Source organism: Petromyzon marinus, chromosome 64 (assembly GCF_048934315.1).
Source record: "Petromyzon marinus isolate PM22_M1 ecotype Great Lakes invasive population chromosome 64, UKy_Petmar_22M1.pri1.0, whole genome shotgun sequence".
NCBI lineage: Eukaryota > Metazoa > Chordata > Hyperoartia > Petromyzontiformes > Petromyzontidae > Petromyzon > Petromyzon marinus.
This window is the reverse complement of record NC_133730.1, coordinates 9,307,088-9,331,622: the sequence shown is the minus strand read 5'-3', so window position 1 is coordinate 9,331,622 and position 24,535 is coordinate 9,307,088. Positions and strand designations below refer to the sequence as shown.

General features: G+C 54.6%; 1 protein-coding gene across 1 annotated transcript in view; it reads right to left on the bottom strand.

The window, feature by feature from the left end:
* Positions 1 to 1,814: 1,814 nt before the first annotated feature.
* RYK (receptor like tyrosine kinase) overlaps positions 1,815 to 24,535 on the bottom strand; it is a 73,421-nt gene continuing 50,700 nt past the window's right edge. Inside the window, exons 10-15 of the mRNA XM_032980276.2 lie at positions 22,924 to 22,993; positions 18,197 to 18,329; positions 15,142 to 15,251; positions 14,414 to 14,573; positions 6,055 to 6,191; positions 1,815 to 2,979 (exon numbers count right to left, since the gene is read on the bottom strand). Of these exons, the coding sequence (XP_032836167.1) occupies positions 2,868 to 2,979; positions 6,055 to 6,191; positions 14,414 to 14,573; positions 15,142 to 15,251; positions 18,197 to 18,329; positions 22,924 to 22,993 (722 nt within the window). The 3' untranslated portion in view covers positions 1,815 to 2,867. The remainder of the gene's footprint in view (positions 2,980 to 6,054; positions 6,192 to 14,413; positions 14,574 to 15,141; positions 15,252 to 18,196; positions 18,330 to 22,923; positions 22,994 to 24,535) is intronic.

The following is a 24,535-nucleotide window of genomic DNA, read 5'->3' as shown; positions in this document are numbered from 1 at the left end:
CCCCCACCCACTAACCCCCCCACCCACTGACCCCCCCACCCACTGACCCCCCCACCACCCCCCAAACTTGGCACGCACCCCCCCACGCACCCACCCACCCACCCGACGAGGCGCCTACAACCCTCGGTCGCTGAGTGTGAGGCCGAACGCAAGGGGTGGTAACAAATAACACGGGACGTGTATTGTTACGTTTTGCTTTCTCTCGGATGGGTCAAGGCGCAGTACCCTTTGTACTCTAGTGGTAGTGCCTTAACGCCCGCGCGGACGATGAGTCAAACTCGTAATTATAATTATTACAATATTATTACAATATTATTATTATACACGCACGCGGTTACAACATCGATAGTCGGCTCCTAAATAGTCGGCGGCGGCTGCCGCGTCCACGTCCATCCTCAAGGCGCCGTCGGTGAAGGCCGCTCAAACCCTGGCGAGACTCGACCCCAAACCCCCTCCAGCCACCACGCAACGAGACGAGAGAGGGCCCAACGAGACACGCAAACCAACCTCTACACCCACCCACCACCTCCTCTACACCCACCCACCACCTCCTCTACCACCCCCCCCCCACCTCTACCCCACCCACCACCTCCTCTACACCACCACCTCCTCCTCTACCCCCCCCCCACTCCTCTACCCCCCACCTCTACCCCACCCACCACCTCCTCTACACCACCACCTCCTATACCCCACCCACCTCTATCACGCCCCCCACCTCTACCCCCCCCCACCACCTCTACCCCCCACCTCTACCCCCCCCACCACCTCTACACCACCACCTCCTCCACCCCACCCACCTCTACCCCCCCCCACCACCTCTACCCCGCCCCCACCTCTATCACGCCCCCCACCTCTACCCCCCACCCCCACCTTTACCTCACCCCTCTCCCTCCCCCCCACGTCTGGCCCCCCACCTTCTACCCCCCCCGGCAGCGGATCATCGCCCTCGCTCAGCGCTGGCCCTCCCGCCATGGCAACGTGTCACTGCCGCCATGGCAACGTGTCACTCCCGCCATGGCAACGCGGCACTCCCGCCATGGCAACGTGTCACTCGTCATGGCAACGTGTCACTCCCGTCATGGCAACGTGTCACTTCCGCCATGGCAACGCGTCACTTCCGCCATGGCAACGCGTCACTCCCGCCATGGCAACGTGTCACTCCCGCCATGGCAACGTGTCACTTCCGCCATGGCAACGCGTCACTTCCGCCATGGCAACGCGTCACTCCCGCCATGGCAACGTGTCACTTCCGCCATGGCAACGTCACTTCCGCCATGGCAACGTGTCACTCCCGCCATGGCAACGTGTCACTCCCGCCATGGCAACGCGTCACTTCCGCCAAGGCAACGCGTCACTCCTGCCATGGCAATGTGTCACTCCCGCCATGGCAACGTGTCACTCCCGTCATGGCAACGTGTCACTCCCGCCATGGCAACGTGTCACTCCCGCCATGGCAACGCGTCACTCCCGCCATGGCAACGTGTCCCTCGTCATGGCAACGTGTCACTCCCGCCATGGCAACGCGTCACTTCCGCCACGTGGCCGGCTGCACGTAACCCCCCAGCGTTTCGCCGGAGCGGCCGATTATCAGCATTATTTATTTATTAATATTATATTTTTTCATTTAATTCTTGCCGGCCTCGGCGTCCGCGCGTGACCTCCGCTCGCCGGAGTGGCGCGACTTCCGAGCCCCCTGTGACCTCTGAACCCCCGTGACCTCTGAACCCCCGTGACCTCCGAGCCCCCCGTGACCTCCGAACCCCCGTGACCTCCGAACCCCCGTGACCTCCGAGCCCCCCGTGACCTCACGCGCGGTCGCCGCCCCCCCCCCCACGATTCTACACAAAAGTCTCTCACGAAGGAGTGAAGTGTAGAGATATATATGTGTGTGTGTGTGATGTATTAAAAACAAAAACGACAAAGCAGAGCGAGCGTAAGGAGCGAGCGCTGAGAGACACGAGGGGCGGGACGACGAGGGAGGCCGGCCTCGGTGTCCACCCAGCGCCACCGCAACCACCCCCTACCCGGCGGCATCCACCTCCCACGCCGACACCACCCCCCCCCTGACCTGCATCACCACGTAACCCGCCTCACCCGCTGACTGGCATCACCACCCAACTCATCGCCCCCTGACCCTTCACCCGTGACTTGTCGCCCTCTGAGCTGCATCGCCCCCTGACCCTTCACCTCTGACTCGTCGCCCCCTGACCCTTCACCTCTGACTCGTCGCCCCGTGACCTGCGTCACCCCGTGAAACCTCCACCCACGTCTGATCTCCACGCCCCACACCGCCCCCTGCGTCCACTCTCTGTGCAGGGTCACCCCTTGCCCCGCTCACAGCTCCCGAGATGAGAAAAGTCAACGGCGTGACGAGATATCAGCGGGAACCCAGATGGGAGTTAAAGGATAACAGGGTGAGCTCACACACGAGTGGCGAGCGGTGAGCTGACACTCGAGCGGTGAGCTGACACTCGAGCGGTGAGCTGACACTCGAGCGGTGGGCGACGAGTGGAGAGCTCGCACAAGAGCGGCGAGCATAGGGCCATGAGCCGGGAGTAGCGAGTTCAAATGTACGTGGCGAGCGGTGAGCTCGCACGAAGACGGTCAGCTGACATGCGAGTGGTGAGCAGTGAGCTCACACCAGAGCCGTGAGTTGTCAGGTTCACACGTAGTGGTGAGCGGTGAGCTCACACGTGAGCGGTGAGCGGTGAGCTCACACGTGAGCGGTGAGCTCACACGTCGGTGGTGAGCGGTGAGCTCACACGTGAGCGGTGAGCTCACACGTCGGTGGTGAGCGGTGAGCTCACACGTGAGCGGTGAGCTCACACGTGAGCGGTGAGCTCACACGTCGGTGGTGAGCGGTGAGCTCACACGTAGGCGGTGAGCGCCGCGTGGAACTCGGTGAGGCACTGCACCAGCTGAGTGAACTTCGGCCTCTCCTCTGGGTCCAGCGCCCAGCAGCACGCCATGACTGCAAACCTGCACACCGTCACCACCACCCCATCACCGTCATTACCAAACCGTCACCACCACCCCATCACCGTCACCACCACCCCATCACCCGTCACCACCGCCCCATCACCGTCATTACCACACCATCACCACACCATCACAACCACCCCATCACCATCACAACCACCCCATCACCGTCACCACCACCCCATCACCGTCACCACCACCCCATCACCACCACCCCATCACTGTCATTACCACACCGTCACCGTCATTACCACACCGTCACCACACCGTCACGTAACCACACCGTCATCACACCGTCACCGCACCATCACCGCACCGTCACAGCACCATCACCACACCGTCACCACACCATCATCACCATCACCCCCACCACCCCCACACCATCACCACACCATCATCATCACCATTATCACCACCATCACCACCACACCATCATCATCACTACCACAATCACCACACCATCATCACCACATCCGCACCACCACCATCACCACCATCATTACCATCACCATCACCACGTCATCACCACGTCATCACCTCATCATCTTTACACCACCACATCGCTGCAGTGCGCTCTGTGGAGGCAATATGGCGGAGTGTGGTGAGTACGGTGTGGTGTGGTAGTGCAGTGTGGTGAGTACGGTGTGGTGTGGTAGTGCAGTGTGGCGAGTACGGTGTGGTGTGGTAGTGCAGTGTGGCGAGTACGGTGTGGTAGTGCAGTGTGGCGAGTACGGTGTGGTGTGGTAGTGCAGTGTGGCGAGTATGGTGTGGTGTGGTAGTGCAGTGTGGTGAGTACGGTGTGGTGTGGTAGTGGAGTGTGGTGAGTACGGTGTGGTGTGGTAGTGCAGTGTGGTGAGTATGGTGTGGTAGTGCAGTGTGGTGAGTATGGTGTGGTGTGGTAGTGCAGTGTGGTGAGTACGGTGTAGTGTGGTAGTGCAGTGTGGTGAGTATGGTGTGGTGTGGTAGTGCAGTGTGGTGAGTATGGTGTGGTGTGGTAGTGCAGTGTGGCGAGTACGGTGTGGTGTGGTAGTGCAGTGTGGCGAGTATGGTGTGGTGTGGTAGTGCAGTGTGGTGAGTACGGTGTGGTGTGGTAGTGCAGTGTAGCGAGTACGGTGTGGTAGTGCAGTGTGGCGAGTACGGTGTGGTGTGGTAGTGCAGTGTGGCGAGTACGGTGTGGTGTGGTAGTGCAGTGTGGTGAGTACGGTGTGGTGTGGTAGTGCAGTGTGGTGAGTACGGTGTGGTGTGGTAGTGCAGTGTGGTGAGTATGGTGTGGTGTGGTAGTGCAGTGTGGCGAGTATGGTGTGGTGTGGTAGTGCAGTGTGGTGAGTACGGTGTGGTGTGGTAGTGCAGTGTGGCGAGTACGGTGTGGTGTGGGAGTGCAGTGTGGTGAGTACGGTGTGGTGTGGTAGTGCAGTGTGGTGAGTATGGTGTGGTGTGGTAGTGCAGTGTGGTGAGTACGGTGTGGTGTGGTAGTGCAGTGTGGTGAGTACGGTGTGGTGTGGTAGTGCAGTGTGGCGAGTACGGTGTGGTGTGGTAGTGCAGTGTGGCGAGTACGGTGTGGTGTGGTAGTGCAGTGTGGTGAGTACCATGTGGTGTGGTAGTGCAGTGTGGTGAGTACGGTGTGGTGTGGTAGTGCAGTGTGGCGAGTATGGTGTGGTGTGGTAGTGCAGTGTGGTGAGTACGGTGTGGTGTGGTAGTGCAGTGTGGCGAGTACGGTGTGGTGTGGTAGTGCAGTGTGGCGAGTACGGTGTGGTGTGGTAGTGCAGTGTGGCGAGTACAGTGTGGTGTGGTAGTGCAGTGTGGTGAGTACCGTGTGGTGTGGTAGTGCAGTGTGGTGAGTACGGTGTGGTGTGGTAGTGCGGTGAGTACGGTGTGGTGTGGTAGTGCAGTGTGGTGAGTACGGTGTGGTGTGGTGAGTACGGTGTGGTGAGTACGGTGTGGTGTGGTAGTGCGGTGAGTACGGTGTGGTGTGGTAGTGCAGTGCGGTGAGTACGGTGTGGTAGTGCAGTGTGGTGAGTACGGTGTGGCGAGTATGGTGTGGTGTGGTAGTGCAGTGTGGTGAGTACGGTGTGGTAGTGCAGTGTGGCGAGTACGGTGTGGTAGTGCAGTGTGGTGAGTATGGTGAGTACGGTGTGGTGTGGTAGTGCAGTGTGGTGTGGTAGTGCAGTGTGGTGAGTACGGTGTGGTGTGGTAGTACAGTGTGGTGAGTACGGTGTGGTAGTGCAGTGTGGCGAGTACGGTGTGGTGTGGTAGTGCAGTGTGGTGAGTACGGTGTGGTGTGGTAGTGCAGTGTGGTGAGTACGGTGTGGTGCGGTAGTGCAGTGTGGTGAGTATGGTGTGGTGAGTACGGTGTGGTGTGGTAGTGCAGTGTGGTGTGGTAGTGCAGTGTGGTGAGTACGGTGTGGTGTGGTAGTACAGTGTGGTGAGTACGGTGTGGTGTGGTAGTACAGTGTGGTGAGTACGGTGTGGTAGTACAGTGTGGTGAGTATGGTGTGGTGTGGCGCAGTTGTGCAGTGTGTTGAGTGCAGTGCGGAAGTGCAGTGTGGTTAATGCAGTGTGGTGCAGTAGTGCGGTGTGGTGAGTGTAATGTAGTGCGTTAGTGCAGTGTGGTGAGTACGGTGTGGTGCAGTAGTGCGGTGTGGTGAGTGTAATGTAGTGCGGTAATGCAGTGTGGTGCAGTAGTGCGGTGTGGTGAGTGTAATGTAGTGCGGTAGTGCAATGTGGTGAGTACAGTGTGGTGAGTGCAATGCAGTGTGGTGAGTGCAATGTAGTGCGGTATGGTGCGGTGCGTTTGGTGTGGTGCGGTGCGTGTGGTGTGGCGCTTGCGTCGGCTTGTCCCGTTCAGTAGTGCGGTGCGTGTGGTAGTGCAGTGTGGTTAATGGAGTGTGGTGCAGTAGTGCGGTGTGGTGCACTGGTGCGGTGAGTGTGGTAGTGCAGTGTGGTTAATGGAGTGTGGTGCAGTAGTGCGGTGTGGTGCAGTAGTGCGGTGAGTGTGGTAGTGCAGTGTGGTTAATGGAGTGTGGTGCAGTAGTGCGGTGTGGTGCAGTAGTGCGGTGCGTGTGATTGTCTCCGTACAGCTCGTCGGGGCAGTTGCAGGGCTGGGGGATTCGGAAGCCATCTTTGAGGTAGGCCGCCATCTCAAAGGGGTCGATGTCAGCGTAGGGAGTCTGGCCCAGCGTCATCAACTCCCACAGCGTCACACCAAACGCCCACTGCACACACACACACAGGAACACACACACACTCTGGACACACAGCTCCCACTGCACACACGCAATACCAATACGCGCCAATTCGCCACTACGTGACGGTGATGTCACCACAGCGCCTGTGCCAGGCCAGGTGCACTTTGAGGCCACGTGAAGTGACGAAGGCTAAATACACACGCAGGGGTAAAACACAACCACTGCCATTCACCACTAAGTGGCGGTGACGTCGCCACGACGCTTGTGCCAGGCTACGTGCACGGTAAGGCCACGTGAAGTGTCGAACGCCCGCTGGCAGGAGGTCACGGGGCAGACCCAGGTACCACGGGTCGACTGAGATGACTGTCTGATGCACCACCTGTGCCCCCTACTGTGCCAACTTGCTGTGCTTTAGCCACCCGGCGCTCCGCTCGTTGTTGTGAGCGTGGCTCCTCCGCCCTCCGTTGTTGGTGGAGGGCGACTGCCTCCAACTGCCCAGTAGCGGCATCCTTCACGAGCCTCCTCCACAGAGGCCGATCTTGAAACCGCTGCTACCAGTCATCGGCAAGTCCACTCAGCTCCACGTCCTCCTATACCACATCCCTCCATCTCTTCTCTAGCCCGTGCCGCGCCCGTTTAACGCCCTCGATCCGGCCGAACAAAAGCTGTTTAGGTATGTGGTGGCTGGGCATGTGGGCTACATTACCCAGCCAACGCAGCCTTGCCTGCCGGAGGAGCTCACCGATGGGACTTTGTCCAGATCTTATCAGGATTTGTGAGCTGCTCACACAATCCAGCCTGGTTAAACCCAGGATGGATCGTAGGCAGGCCAGCTGACATGTTTCTAACTGGCGCAGTTGTTCCATTAGGGGGGTCCACGTTTCGCAAGCGTAGAGAAGGGAGGGAATGACCGTGGCCGAGAAGACCCAAAGCTTCGTGTGGAGCGACAGACCAGGTACAGTGAGGGAAAAAAGTATTTGATCCCCTGCCGATTTTGTACGTTTGCCCACTGACAAAAAAATGATCAGTCTATAATTGTAATGGCTGACATTTGGTAACTCGAACCTTCAGCTCCCTCCACAGATTTTCTATGGAAATAAGGTCTAAAGACTGGCTACGCCACTCCAGGACCTTAATGTGCTTCTTCTTGAGCCACTCCTTTGTTGCCTTGGCCGTGTGTTTTGGGTCATTGTCATGCTGGAATACCCATCCACGACCCATTTTCAATGCCCTGGCTGAGGGAAGGAGGTTCTCACCCAAGATTTGACGGTACATGGCCCCGTCCATCGTCCCTTTGATGCGGTGAAGTTGTCCTGTCCCCTTAGCAGAAAAACACCCCCAAAGCATAATGTTTCCACCTCCATGTTTGACGGTGGGGATGGTGTTCTTGGGGTCATAGGCAGCATTCCTCCTCCTCCAAACACGGCGAGTTGAGTTGATGCCAAAGAGCTCCATTTTGGTCTCATCTGACCACAACACTTTCACCCAGTTGTCCTCTGAATCATTCAGATGTTCATTGGCAAACTTCAGACGGGCATGTATATGTGCTTTCTTGAGCAGATTTCAGTCCTTCACGGCGTAGTGTGTTACCAATTGTTTTCTTGGTGACCATGGTCCCAGCTGCCTTGAGATCATTGACAAGATCCTCCTGTGTAGTTCTGGGCTGATTCCTCACCGTTCTCATGATAATTGCAACTCCACGAGGTGAGATCTTGCATGGAGCCCCAGGCTGAGGGAGATTGACAGTTCTTTTGTGTTTCTTCCATTTGCGAATAATTGCACCAACTGTTGTCACTTTCTCACCAAGCTGCTTGGCAATGGGCTTGTAGCCCATTCCAGCCTTGTGTAGGTCTACAATCGTGTCCCTGACATCCTTGGAGAGCTCTTTGGTCTTGCCCATGGTGGAGAGTTTGGAATCTAATTGATTGATTGCTTCTGTGGATAGGTGTCTTTTATACAGGTAACAAGCTGAGATTAGGAGCACTCCCTTTAAGAGTGTGCTCCTAATCTCAGCTCGTTACCTGAATAAAAAGACACCTGGGAGCCAGAAATCTTTCCGATTGAGAGGGAGGCAAATACTTATTTCCCTCATTAAAATGCAAATCAATTTATAACATTTTTGACATGCGTTTTTCTGGATTTTCTTGTTGTTATTCTGTCTCTCTCTGTTCAAATAAACCTACCATTAAAATTATAGACTGATAATTTCTTTGTCAATGGGCAAAAGTACAAAATCAGCAGGGGATCAAATACTTTTTTCCCTTACTGTAGCTTCCACACAGCATTACACAACCAATGAAAAGATAATGCCGCTCGACTGATTCGGAGTGAGACCTCTGCTGTCAAACCAGAGCTGGTCACAACTGCCCCATCAGAGTAACACACACACAGAGTAACACACATACAGAGTAACACACACAGAGTAACACACACACAGAGTAACACACACACACAGAGTAACACACACACAGAGTAACACACACATACACAGAGCAACACACACACAGAGCAACACACACACACAGAGCAACACACACACACAGAGCAACACACACACAGAGTAACACACACAGAGTAACACACACACAGAGTAACACACACACACAGAGTAACACACACAGAGTAACACATACAGAGCAACACACACAGAGCAACACACACACACACACACAGAGTAACACACACACACAGAGTAACACACACACAGAGAGTAACACACACACAGAGTAACACACACACACAGTAACACACACACAGAGTAACACACACACACAGTAACACACACACAGAGTAACACACACACACACACACAGTAACACACACAGAGTAACACACACACAGAGTAACACACACACAAGAGTAACACACACACAGTAACACACACATAGTAACACACACACAGAGTAACAGACACACACAGAGCAACACACATACACAGAGTAACACACACACAGAGTAACACACATACACACAGAGTAACACACACACACACAGAGTAACACACACAGAGTAACACACACAGAGTAACACACACACAGAGTAACACACAACAACCGCCATTCGCCACTAAGTGGCGGTGACGTCACCACGACGCTTGTGCCAGGCTATGTGCACCCTGAGGCCACATGAAGTGTCGAACGCCCGCTGGCAGGAGGTCACGGGGCAGACCCAGGTGCCACGGGTCGACTGACTGAGATGACTGGCTGATGCACCACCTGTGCCCCCTACTGTGCCAACCTGCTGTGCTTTGGCTACCCGGCGCTCCGCTCGTTGTTGTGAGCGTCGCTCCTCCGCCCTTCGTTGTTGTTGGAGGGCGACTACCTCCAACTGCCCAGTAGCATCCTTCACGAGCCTCCTCCACAGAGGCCGATCTTGACACCGCTGGTACCAGTCATCGGCAAGTCCACTCAGCTCCACGTCCTCCTGTACCACATCACTCCATCTCTTCTCTAGCCCGTGCCGCACCCGCTTTGCCCCCTCAATCCGGCCGAACAAAAGCTGTTTCGGCATGCGGTGGCTCGGCATGCGGGCTACATGACCCAGCCATCGCAGCCTTGCCCGCAGGATGAGCTCACCGATGGGACCTTGCCCAGATCTTTCAAGGATTTGTGAGCTCCTCACACAATCCAGTCTGGTTAAACCCAGGATGGATCGTAGGCAGGCCAGCCTAAATGTTTCTAACCGGCGAAGATGTTCCATTAGGGGGGTCCACGTTTTGCAAGCGTAGAGAAGGGAGGGAATGACTGTGGCCAAGAAGACCTGAAGCTTAGTGCGGAGCGACAGACCAGGTAGCTTCCACACAGCGTTACGCAACCGATGAAAAGATATTGCCGCTCGACTGATTCGGAGTGAGACCTCTGCTGCTAAACTGGAGCCAGTCATAAGCACACTGCCCAGGTATGGGAAACTCTCCACTCTCTCCACAACTGCCCCATCACCGATCGGGAGTTGTGGGGGTGGAGTGTCCGATGGTACAAAATACCCAGGCAGGTGCTTAGTTTTGGTGGGGCTGATGGTAAGGCCCCACCTCTTAGTGGCATGCTCCAGTCTCAGCAGCAGCGTCTCCAACTCCTCCTCTGACTGAGCAGCTATTACCAAATCATCAGCATACATAACGTGGTTGAGCAATAGGGAGCCATCCCTTGACCGCACCCGGGCATCGATCAGCCTCCCATTATATCTGTACCATATGGAGATTCCCCCGGTACAGCTATTGAAGGCTTCACGAACTACGTGGTCAAAATAGATGTTAAATAATGTGGGAGCCAGAGGAGATCCCTGTCGCACCCAAAGGTGTACAGGGAATGGCTCTGACTCCCGGCCACGTAGTTTTACCCGGGCCCGCTCACCATCATGAAGGTCCTTAATGATCGTGAGCAGAGGGTCAGGTACTCCAAAAGCACGAAGAACGACCCAGAGCCCAGGCCTACTGATGGTATCATAGGCCTTGACCAGGTCAATAAAGCAGAGATGCAGGTCTTGTTGGAATTCCCTACACCTCTGCTGTAGCAGACGGACAGAAAATATGGCATCTGTGCAGGACCGCCCTTTCCTGAAACCGCATTGGGGCTCCGCAAGCCTCTCCTCAGCGTGCCTGGCAAGGCGATGCTGAATAATCCTTGCCAGGACCTTTCCCGGCACACTGAGGAGTGAGATGCCCCTGTAGTTGTTACAGTCTGTGCGGTCCCCCTTCTTAAAAAGGGGGACCACCAGGGCATCCTTCCAATCCTGCGGAACCCGTCCAGTGGTCCAGACTGTTGTTATGATGTCATATAGGGCAGTCTGTGCGCAAACGCCACCCTCCCTCAGCATTTCGCTTGGGAGATCATCTCTGCCCGCTGCCTTTCCTGGTCTCAGACTCCGGATCGCCTTCAGTACTTCCTCAACAGATGGCACCTCAGCCAGCCACTCACAGGGGGTGACTTCTTCCAATATTTGAGGCACCGCAGCCTCAGCAGGGTCATCCTCACTTTATGCCACGATGTTTTCCTGGCTGAGGGATTTTCTCTCCCCCAGGACCTCACAGAAATGCTCAGCAAATCTGCAAACCTGTTCCTGGGGTACGGAGATTGGATCACCGTTTTTTCCCCTAATGATGGCAATAGGTGTGGCGCTGCAGGTTACTTTTTTGATGGAGTTAAATAGAGATTTGTGATCACGGGCCACTGAGGCAGACTCCATCTCCTCAGCAACCCGCGACCACCACCCATCCTTGCAGCGCCTCACGGCTCTCCGAACCTCCGAGCGAAGGCTGTGGTAAGCCTCCTCATTCTCTGACGTGGGATTCTGTAGCCGATGGCAGTGGGCCTGTCGCTTTTTCTCAACCATCCTGAACACCTCCTCTGTCAGCCAGGGTCTCTGGGGAGGTCTGGACCGCGTACCCAAAGCAGCCATTGCAGCTGCATGAGTCACAGTCCTAAACCTCGCCCATTTACCCTCGACATCAGGAGGAGTCGGGGACGATGCCAATCCCAGCCGCAAGCGATGATGAAATTCTCGCTTGCAACTTTCATCAGATAACTGAGACCAGGCCACTTTAGGTCGGAATGGGGTCCTGGGTGTACACCCACCACCGGAGTGGAAGAATGGCAGGCGCATCTTACAGATGACTAGTCGATGGTCAGAGGGCAGATCAGCTCCACGGTAGGTCCTGGTGTCAAGGACATGGGCTCGCATCCGCTGGTACGTCACTATGTAGTCCAGCAGATGTTCTTGCTTGGACCCGGCATGCATCCATGATGTTGTGTGGATGCGCCGATGCCGGAACAGCGTGTTGGTAATTACAAGCCCATGGGCTGCACAAAAATCTAGCAGCCTCCTACCGTTGTTATTGAGCTCATCTGGCCCATGCCCTCCAATCACTCCAGACCAGGTGCCAGTATCATGACCAACTCGGGCATTGAAGTCACCCAACATGATGACTCTATCCCGAGGGGCCACTTTAGCCAGCACCTGTGACAGGAGGTCATAGAAGGCATCTGACTCATCGGCTTTGCCTGCATCCCTCCACGGATGTTCATCTTCGGTGGGGGCATAAGTAACCACGACCACCATTCCTCGCCTCCGGTTGATGGGAAGGCGAGCCCAAAGTAGCCTGGGGCTTACAGCTTCCCACACCTCACAGCCACGCTCCCACGCCCCCTTCAATCTTTTGTTCAAAAGAAGAGCCACACCCTGTTGTTTGGCAGTTTGCTGCCCCGAGTAGAGGACTGTCCACCCCTCATGGTGGCAGGAGCCAGAGCCGGTCCACCGGACCTCCTGAATGCCGCATAGATCCAGGCGGTACCGGTCCAGCTCCCGACAGAGGAGTGGCAGCCTCTCCTCCGCAGTGAGCGTTCGAACATTCCACGTGGCCACCCGTAGTGGCTTTTCGTTGTTTCTGGAGTAGCCCCGAGGGTAGGTATTCAATCTCCTGGCTCCGCCAATTGGGGTTTGGCCAGGAGACGTCATAGACGCCTGGCCCCCCGGGGCCTCCGGCACAAGCTTATTAGTTACATATTTCAGTTTAACTCGTGGTTTCGTGGTAATTAATTGAAGGTGGAGGGGTTACCAGCCCCTCGCACCCGTCCAGAGCCCCCGTTTAGCCCCTGTGGTGGACACATATGCCATGAGGGGAGGAGCCAATCAAAATTGGATCTCCCCCCACAGCACTGTCCACGACAGAGTTGCCCGTCCGGCACCGCGAGGAGGTAGGGGGTTGTTTAACACACATACAGAGTAACACACACACACAGAGTAACACACACAGAGTAACACACACACAGAGTAACACACACACACAGAGTAACACACACACAGATTAACACACACACACAGTAACACACACACAGAGTAACACACACACACAGAGTAACACACACACACAGAGCAACACACACACACACAGAGCAACACACACACACATAGCAAAACACACACACAGAGCAACACACACACACAGAGCAACACACACACACAGAGCAACACACACACAGAGTAACACACACACAGAGCAACACACACAGAGTAACACACACACACAGAGTAACACACACACAGAGCAACACGCACACAGAGTAACACACACAGAGTAACACACGCAGAGTAACACACACAGAGCAACACACACAGAGCAACACACACAGAGCAACACACACACAGAGTAACACACACAGAGTAACACACACAGAGCAACACACACACACAGAGCAACACACACAGAGCAACACACACACACAGAGCAACACACACACACAGAGCAACACACACACAGAGCAACACACACAGAGTAACACACACAGAGTAACACACACACAGAGTAACACACTCATACAGAGTAACACACACACACAGAGTAACACACACAGAGTAACACACACAGAGTAACACACACAGAGTAACACACACAGAGTAACACACACACACACACAGTAACACACACACAGAGTAACACACACACACTCTAGACACACACACACACACAGAGTAACACACACACAGTAACACACAGAGTAACATACACACACTCTAGACACACACACACAGAGTAACACACACACACAGTAACACACACAGAGTAACACACACACACTCTAGACACAGCTCCCACCGCGTCACCGTAGAGGGAGCATCACGGATCGTACCACGTCGCTGTGGGGGGGGGGGTAGGGAGCGTCATGGGTCATACCACGTCGCTGTGGGGGACAGGGGCGGTGAGGAGCGTCATGGGTCATACCACGTCGCTGTGGGGGACAGGGGTGGTGGGGAGCGTCATGGGTCATACCACGTCGCTGTGGGGGACAGGGGTGGTAGGGAGCGTCATGGGTCATACCACGTCGCTGTGGGGGACGGGGGGGGGTAGGGAGCGTCATGGGTCATACCACGTCGCTGTGGGGGACAGGGGTGGTAGGGAGCGTCATGGGTCATACCACGTCGCTGTGGGGGACGAGGGGTGGTAGGGAGCGTCATGGGTCATACCACGTCGCTGTGGGGGACGGGGGGTGGTAGGGAGCGTCACGGGTTGTACCACGTCGCTGTGGGGGACGAGGGGGGGTAGGGAGCGTCATGGGTCATACCACGTCGCTGTGGGGGACAGGGGTGGTAGGGAGCATCATGGGTCATACCACGTCGCTGTGGGGGACGAGGGGGGTAGGGAGCGTCATGGGTCATACCACGTTGCTGTGGGGGACGAGGGGGGGTAGGGAGCGTCATGGGTCATACCACGTCTCTGGTGGGGGATGGGGGGTGGTAGGGAGCGTCATGGGTCATACCACGTCGCTGGCGGGGGAGAAGTCGTGGTGGAGGAGCCCTTCGAGGGCCATCCAGCGGACGGGCCGGTTCACGTTGTCCCCCAGGCAGTGGTAGTCCATGGGGAAGAGGTCACGTGCCAGCGCCGTGTCCGTGATCTTCACGTGCAGGCCCTCGTCAATGCTGCACGCACACAAAGACAAAGATCCCCCGTGTAGCCTCAACAGACCGTTGGGGCAAGTGCTGTTAGCGAGCACAGCACTGATCAAGGCCGGCACTGCGGCACACGAGGGGGTGGGTGGCCAGCAGCGCGCCCGGCCGCCTTTGTCTCCCCATCGGCGATGTTCACTACACACCGCACCAGGTACTCATTTGAGTCTGAGTCGACCTAGGGGAGGCCCAGGACCGGTTCAGATAATCGTCACCGGTGTTGGTGGCCACGAGCAGGAATCTAACTCAGGTCGCCGTGCTAACCGCTTTGCCACCGCTTCCCACACAAAAGACAAAGATCCCCCGTGTAGCCTCAACAGACTGTAGGGGCAAGTGCTGTTAGCGAGCAGCAGCGCCTATGAAGGCCGGCACGGCACACGAGGGCGCGATTGGCCAGCACCACGCCCGGCCGCCTGAGTCTCTCCTAGTGGCGATGTTTAAACAACTCCCCACACTCCCCACACGATACACAAGGTGATGTCACACGGTGGCGGGGAGGGGCACACGCATGTGATGAGCTTACGGGGGGGGGTGAGCTTACACGCAGTTCCTGGCAGCGAGGTCACGGTGTACCACCTCTCGCTTGGTGAGGTAGCTCATGCCGCACGCTATCTGGATGGCGATGTTCACCAGGTCTTGCTGCGATAGGCTCTGTGATGAACACAAAGACAAAGATCCCCCACATAGCGTCAACACACTGTTCGAGGCAAGTGCGGTTCGCGAGCACCTATTAAGGCCGGCACGGCACACGCGAGGGGGGTGGGTGGCCAGCACCACGCACGGCCGCCTTTGTCTCCCCAGTGGCGATGTTTACTACGCACCGCACCAGGTACTCATTTGAGGCTGAGTCGACCTAGGGGAGGCCCATGACCGGTTCAGATAACCGGGTATGCAACGCGGGTCGCCGGGTTCATAGAGCATTGCGCTAACCGCTGCACCACCACTCGCCATTCTGTGCCGAACGCACGCACGCGCACACACACACGCGCGCACACGCACACACGCACACACACACACACGCATGCACACACACGCGCGCACACACGCACGCGCACACACGCACACACACGCACACGCATGCACACGCACGCACACACACGCACACACACGCGCACACGCACGCACACACACACACGCACACGCACGCACACACACACACGCACACGCACGCGCACACACACACGCACACACACACACACACGCACGCACACGCATGCACACACACGCGCGCACACACGCACGCGCACGCACACACACACACGCACACGCACGCACACACACGCACACACACGCACGCACACACACGCACGCGCGCACACACACACGCACGCATGCGCACACACACACACACGCACACACACACACGCACACACACGCACGCACACACACACACGCACGCACACACACGCACGCGCGCACACACACACGCACGCATGCGCACACACACACACACGCACGCACACACACGCACACACACACACGCACGCACACACGCACACACACGCACACGCACGCACCCACACACACACGCACACACGTACGCGCGCACGCACACACACGCACGCACACCGTCATCAGCCCGGAATAATCCACGACTGGATGAACGGCCTCTACAATCCGCAACAACCCATCGCGGGCGAAATCTTCCACGCAAAGTAATTCCGCGGCTCCATCTCCGTGGCGGCCCGTGCAATCGGCAAAAAGCACATCGCGCCCCTTGGCCGATTCTCCCATCACGCTCCTCACCATCGGCTATCATCGCCTCGTCGCACAACGCGTCGGCATACCTTCGTGATCAATACTGATCATGATTATTATTTACATTTGTTTGTAAGGCGCCTTCCACTTGATGTCTCAAGGCGTCTTGTAAGATTACAAGAATGTAGAGCTGAATAGAATGAACGGACTTAGGAAGGACGTGGTTTTGTTTTAGACAGGCGCGTTAAAAGTTATCCAAATTTTCTTGCCCGTGGTTTTCACACCTGATGATGATTGCTTGTGTTGCTAGTCGAAACGTCGTGAGAATTGTATTGTTTTATATTTTTATTATTTTATTGTTTCCCTTCTACGTGGTGACTTTGCCGAAAGAACCAAGAATATGAATCCCTGCAGTCACGAAAGCTTTAAATCAAAATGTATCCACATTTTCTCTGGTTCTTTCGGTAAAGTCGCGTAGAATGAGAATAAAATAATAAATTAATAAAATAACACGATAAAATTCTCATGACGTTTCGGCCACAACACAAGTGGCCTTCTTTAGGTGAAAGGAACAGATCTGTCGGGACGACAGAGCTGTCGTGATAATTTTAGTGTTATTTTATTAATTTATTATTTTATTCTCATTCTACGTGACTTTACCGAAAGAACCAAAGAAGATGAATCCCTGCAACTCACGAAAGCTTCAAATCGAAATTCATCCACACTGTCGGTGAAACGGATTTCCCCAAACGGCAGGGAATTGCACAAGCGAGGCGCAAACGCAACAATGCCGTGCACGGCAGAGGTGAATACAAATGCATCACCACTCCGACTGTGCCCCACCCCCCCCCCCGATGAAGCTGCCGCTGGTTGTCGCCGTCGGTGTCGTAACAGCCGGCGAAACAGTCGCGGCTACTCGAACAGCAAGCGCTGCAGCGGGTTCCACCTCTCCCGACAACACAGCCACAACTGGCTACGGACTGGCCACGTTTTGTTCACGTGACAAACCCCCCCAGACTAAAAATGGACGCGTCGGGTGACGTTGGCGGCAGCGGATGTGACGACGCATTGAGATTCACGCGCGCCAACCCCCAACGACTGCGATTACGGATCCCGCTAGCCACGGCGCGTCCTACCCAAGGCCTCTTTACTTCCCTCAACGGGCGGCGCTGGCGGCTGTTGGTGGTGCTGGCGGTGGCGGTGACGATGGTGGTGCTCGCGATACCGGCAGTGGTAGTTGTGGTGGTGGTGGTAGCGGTGTTGGCGTTGCTACTGGTGTGGTCGCGGTGGTGTCCAGGTGAGTACACCTGTAGGGGGGTTTAGCAACCCTGTGGATGTGATGGTGGTGTTGTTGTCGTAATTGGTGGTGTTGGTGGTATTATCGTTGGTGGTGTTGTTGTTGGCAGTGTTGTTGTTGTTGTTGTTAGTAGTGTTGTTGTCGTTGTTGGCGGTGTTGTCATGATTGTTTTTGTTATTGTTGTTGCCGGTAGTGGTGTTGTTGGTGTTGTTGGCCGTGTTGTTTTTGTTGGCAGCGTTGTTGTAGGCGGTGTTATTATTGTTGTTGTTGTTATTATTGCTGGTGGCAGTGTTGTTGTTGTCGTGTTATTGTTGTTGTTGATGCCTGTGTTGTTGTTGTTGGCGGTGTTGTTGTTGTTGTCGGTGTTATTGATGTTGTTGATGCCTGTGTTGTTGTTGTTGGCAGTGTTGTTGTTGTTGTTGATGCCTGTGTTGTTGTTGTTGTCGGTGTTATTGTTGTTGTTGTTGATGCCTGTGTTGTTGTTGTTGGCGGTGTTATTGTTGTTGTTGATGCCTGTGTTGTTGTTGTTGTCGGTGTTATTGTTGTTGTTGATGCCTGTGTTGTTGTTGTTGGTGGTGTTGTTGTTGTTGTTGTTGGCCACCTGTGGGTTGTTGGCCTCGGCCAGCTTGCACTGGCGAAGGAAGAGTTTCAGGTTGCCCCAGCTCATGAGCGGCAGCAGCACGAGGGGACGCTCGCCGTCGTCCACGCACACCGCACAGATCGGCAGAAGGTTCCTCATCACGCACACACACACAGCCAACATCATCATCATCATCACACACACACACAGCCAACATCATCATCATCATCACACACACACACTCACCATCACACACACACTCACCATCATCACACACACACACACACTCACCATCACACACACACTCACACAGTCAACATCATCATCATCACACACACACACCATCATCACACACACACAGTCAACATCATCATCATCACACACACACACACTCACCATCACACACACACTCACAGTCAACATCACCATCACACACACACACACCATCACACACACACTAACACAGTCAACATCATCATCATCACACGCACTCACCATCATCACACACACACAGTCAACATCATCATCATCATCATCACACACACACTCACCATCATCACACACACACAGTCAACATCATCATCATCATCACACACACACACTCACCATCACACACACTCACTCACCATCACACACACACACTCAACATCATCACACACACACACAGTCAACATCATCATCACACACACACACTGAACATCATCACACACACACACTCACCATCACACACACACACTCACCATCATCATCATCACACACACTCACCATCACACACACAGTCAACATCATCATCACACACACTCACCATCACACACACAGTCAACATCATCATCATCACACACTCACCATCACACACACAGTCAACATCATCATCATCATCACACACACTCAGCATCACACACACACACTCACCATTATCTCACACACACACACAGTCACCATCAACACACACACACACTCACCATCACACACACACAGTCAACATCATCATCATCACACACACTCACCATCACACACACACACACTCACCATCATCACACACACAGCCAACATCATCATCATCACACACACACACACTCACCATCACACACACACTCACCATCATCACACACACACACAGTCAACATGATCATCACACACACACACTCACCATCACACACACACACTCACCATTATCTCACACACACACAGTCAACATCATCATCATCACACACACACTCACCATCACACACACACTCACCATTATCTCACACACACACACAGTCAACATCATCATCACACACACACTCACCATCACACACACACACACAGTCAACATCATCACCATCACACACACACACTCACCATCACACACACACACTCACCATCATCACACACACACAGTCAACATCATCACACACACACTCACCATCATCACACACACACACTCACCATCATCACACACACACACCATCATCACACACACAGTCAACATCATCATCACACACACACTCACCATCACACACACTCAACATCATCACACACACACACTCACCATCACACACACACACACTCACCATCATCACACACACACACACAGTCACCATCATCATCATCATCACACACACTCACCATCACACACACACTCACCATTATCTCACACACACACACAGTCAACATCATCATCATCACACACACTCACCATCACACACACACAGTCAACATCATCACCATCACACACACACACTCACCATCACACACACACACTCACCATCATCACACACACACAGTCAACATCATCACACACACACTCACCATCATCACACACACACACACTCACCATCATCACACACACACACTCACCATCATCACACACACAGTCAACATCATCATCACACACACACTCACCATCACACACACACACACTCAACATCATCACACACACACACTCACCATCACACACACACACACACTCACCATCATCACACACACACACACACAGTCACCATCATCATCATCATCATCACACACACTCACCATCACACACACACACTCACCATCATCACACACACACACACAGTCAACATCATCACACACACACACAGTCAACATCATCATCATCACACACACACACACTCACCATCACACACACACACTCACCATCCTCACACACACACACAGTCAACATCATCACACACACACACAGTCAACATCATCATCATCACACACACACACTCACCATCACACACACACAGTCACCATCATCATCACACACACACACAGTCACCATCATCATCATCACACACACACACTCACCATCACACACACACACTCACCATCATCTCACACACACACTCACCATCACACACACAGTCACCATCACACACACAGTCACCATCATCACACACACACACACAGTCACCATCATCACACACACACACAGTCACCATCATCTCACACACACACACTCACCATCACACACACAGTCACCATCATCATCACACACACAGTCACCATCATCATCACACACAGTCACAATCATCATCACACACACAGTCACCATCATCACACACACAGTCACCATCATCACACACACAGTCACAATCATCATCACACACACACTCACCATCATCACACACACAGTCACCATCATCATCACACACACACTCACCATCACCATCACACACACAGTCACCATCACACACACAGTCACCATAATCACACACACAGTCACCATCATCATCACACACACTCACCATCACACACACACACAGTCACCATCATCACCATCGTCACACACACACTCACCATCATCACCATCGTCACACACACACAGTCACCATCACACACACACAGTCACCATCATCATTACACACACACACAGTCACCATCATCAGACACACACACACAGTCACCATCATCACACACACAAACAGTCACCATCACAAAAAACCAGTCATCATCACACACACACAGTCACCATCACCATCACACACACACAGTCATCATCACACACACACACAGTCACCATCACACACACACAGTCACCATCACCATCACACACACACACAGTCATCATCACACACACACACACACAGTCACCATCACCATCACACACACACAGTCACCATCACCATCACACACACACAGTCACCATCACCATCACACACACACAGTCACCATCACACACACAGTCACCATCACACACACAGTCACCATCACACACACACAGTCACCATCATCATCACACACACACACAGTCACCATCACACACAGTCACCATCACACACAGTCACCATCACACACACACACACAACCCGTCATCATCACACACACAGTCACCATCATCATCACACACACAGTCACCATCACACACAGTCACCATCATCACACACACACACAGTCACCATCATCATCACACACACACAGTCACCATCATCACACACACACAGTCACCATCATCATCACACACACACAGTCACCATCATCACACACACACACACAGTCACCATCATCACACACACACAGTCACCATCATCACACACACACACACACAGTCACCATCATCACACACACACACACAGTCACCATCATCACACACACACTCACCATCATCACACACACACACTCACCATCACACACACAGTCACCATCATCATCACACACACAGTCACCATCATCACACACACAGTCCATCATCATCACACACACACACACACAGTCACCATCACACACACAGTCACCATCATCATCACACACACAGTCACCATAATCACACACACAGTCACCATCATCACACACACAGTCACCATCATCATCACACACACACTCACCATCATCACACACAGTCACCATCATCATCACACACACACTCACCATCACCATCACACACACACAGTCACCATCACACACACAGTCACCATAATCACACACACAGTCACCATCATCATCACACACACAGTCACCATCACACACACACAGTCACCATCACACACACACAGTCACCATCACACACACAGTCACCATCATCATCACACACACACTCACCATCACCATCACACACACACTCACCATCACCATCACACACAGTCACCATCATCACACACACAGTCACCATCACCATCACACACACAACCCATCATCATCATCATCACCACCATCATCACCATTACCATCATCATCATCACCACCGCCATCATCACCGTCATCATCACTATTATCCCCACCGTCATCATCATCAATACCATCTCCGTCACCATCACCATTACCGTCATCATCACCATCATCATTACTGCCATCATTGTTATCATCGTCACCACCGTCATCACCATCTCCACCATCAAAGACAAAGATCCCCCATATAACCTTAACAGACTATTGGGGCAAGTGCTGGTAGCGAGTAGCCCCTATGAAGGCCGGAACAGCACACAAGGGGGTGGCCAGCACCACACCCGGCCGCCTTTGTCTCCCCAGTGGCGATGTTCACACGCCGCACCAGGTGCTCATTTGAGGCCGAGTCGTCCTAGAGGAGACCCAGTACCGGTTCCGATAATCCTCACTGGGTGTTGGCCGTGAGCGGGAGTCGAACTCGGGTCACTGGGTTCGTAGCGCAGCGTAGCGCTAACGACTACACGACTGGTGAGATGATGATGATGGTGTAGCGTTGTGTGTATGCACGTCTGTACGTCTGCGTGTCTGGGTGTTGAACTTGTTCCGCACCACCGTACGTGGCACACCGCGCTAACCCGATGTTGCCCCCCGCGTCTCACCGGTGGTGCAGCCCTCGTAGCTTGCAGCTCTCCGTGAGCATGAGGACAATCTGAACCTCGGAGGCGTGCTCTGTGGGGGGGGGGGGGGTCACAGGGTCACACGGGGGGGTCACAGGGTCACACAGGGTCACACAGGGGGGGTCACAGGGTCACACAGGGGGGGTCACAGGGTCACACAGGGGGGTTACAGGGTCACACGGGGGGGTCACAGGGTCACACAGGGGGGGTCACAAGGTCACACAGGGGGGGTCATAGGGTCACACAGGGGGGTCACAGAGTCACACAGGGGGGGTCACAGGGTCACACAGGAGGGGTCACAGGGTCACACAGGGGGGGTCACAGGGTCACACAGGGGGGGTCACAGGGTCACACAGGGGGGTCACAGGGTCACACGGGGGGGTCACAGGGTCACACAGGGGGGGTCACAAGGTCACACAGGGGGGGTCATAGGGTCACACAGGGGGGTCACAGAGTCACACAGGGGGGGTCACAGGGTCACACAGGAGGGGTCACAGGGTCACACAGGGGGGGTCACAGGGTCACACAGGGGGGGTCACAGGGTCACACAGGGGGGTCACAGGGTCACACGGGGGGGGGTCACAGGGTCACACAGGGGGGGGTCACAGGGTCACACAGGTGGGGTCACAGGGTCACGCAGGGGGGGTCACAGGGTCACACAGGTGGGGTCACAGCGTCACACAGGGGGGTCACAGGGTCACACGGGGGGGTCACAGGGTCACACAGGTGGGGGGGTCACAGGGTCACATAGGGGGGGTCACAGGCCTCAGATACATCCCCCCTCTCCGCGTGTTTGCCGAGGAGATGGAGAGATTGGCGAGATGTTAACTATCTTGCCCGGTGTACAGGAGGTCGTGGCTTCGATACCAACCCTGATGTCTGTTGTATATTTGGAGCTCGCCTGTCCCCCTCTCGCTCTCTTCCCCCATGGTCGCGTGGATTTTCCTCCGTGCCCTCCAGTTTTTCCCTCCACGTTTAGCATTATCAGCGCGCGCTCAGAGCATTCGGCTATTGCTTTAAATTTCCACACGATGATAAGCCACTTCGCTCAGCTATCATTTGTGACGGCCAGGATCGCTCTCTGAAAGAGAGCTACGTAGCTCAGTCACCTGGTAAAAAATAAAAAATAAAAATTGTTTATGCAGGCGCTGGGCGAAAGATCCGTGGGAGGCTGCGGAGGATTGTGGGGGCCATTCGTCCAGCAGCGGATCGACCATGGCTGAAGAAGACGTGCGTGTGTGTGCCTGCGCGTGTGTGTGTGTGTGCATGTGTGTTCGTGTGTGTGTGCGCGTGTGTGCGTGCGCGTGTGTGTGTGTGTGTGCGTGTGTGTGTGTGCGTGTGTGTGTGTGCCTGCGCGTGTGCGTGCATGTGTGCGTGTGTGTGCATGTGCGTGTGTGTGCATGTGTGCGCGTGTGTGTGCTTGTGTGCGTGTGTGTGCTATGTGTGTGTGTGTGTGTGCCTGCGCGTGTGCGTGTGTGTGCATGTGTGTGTGTGCATGTGTGTGCGTGCATGTGTGCGCGTGTGTGCCTGCGCGTGTGCGTGCGTGCGTGCGTGCGTGCGTGTGTGCGTGTGTGCGTGCGTGCGTTCGCCACAG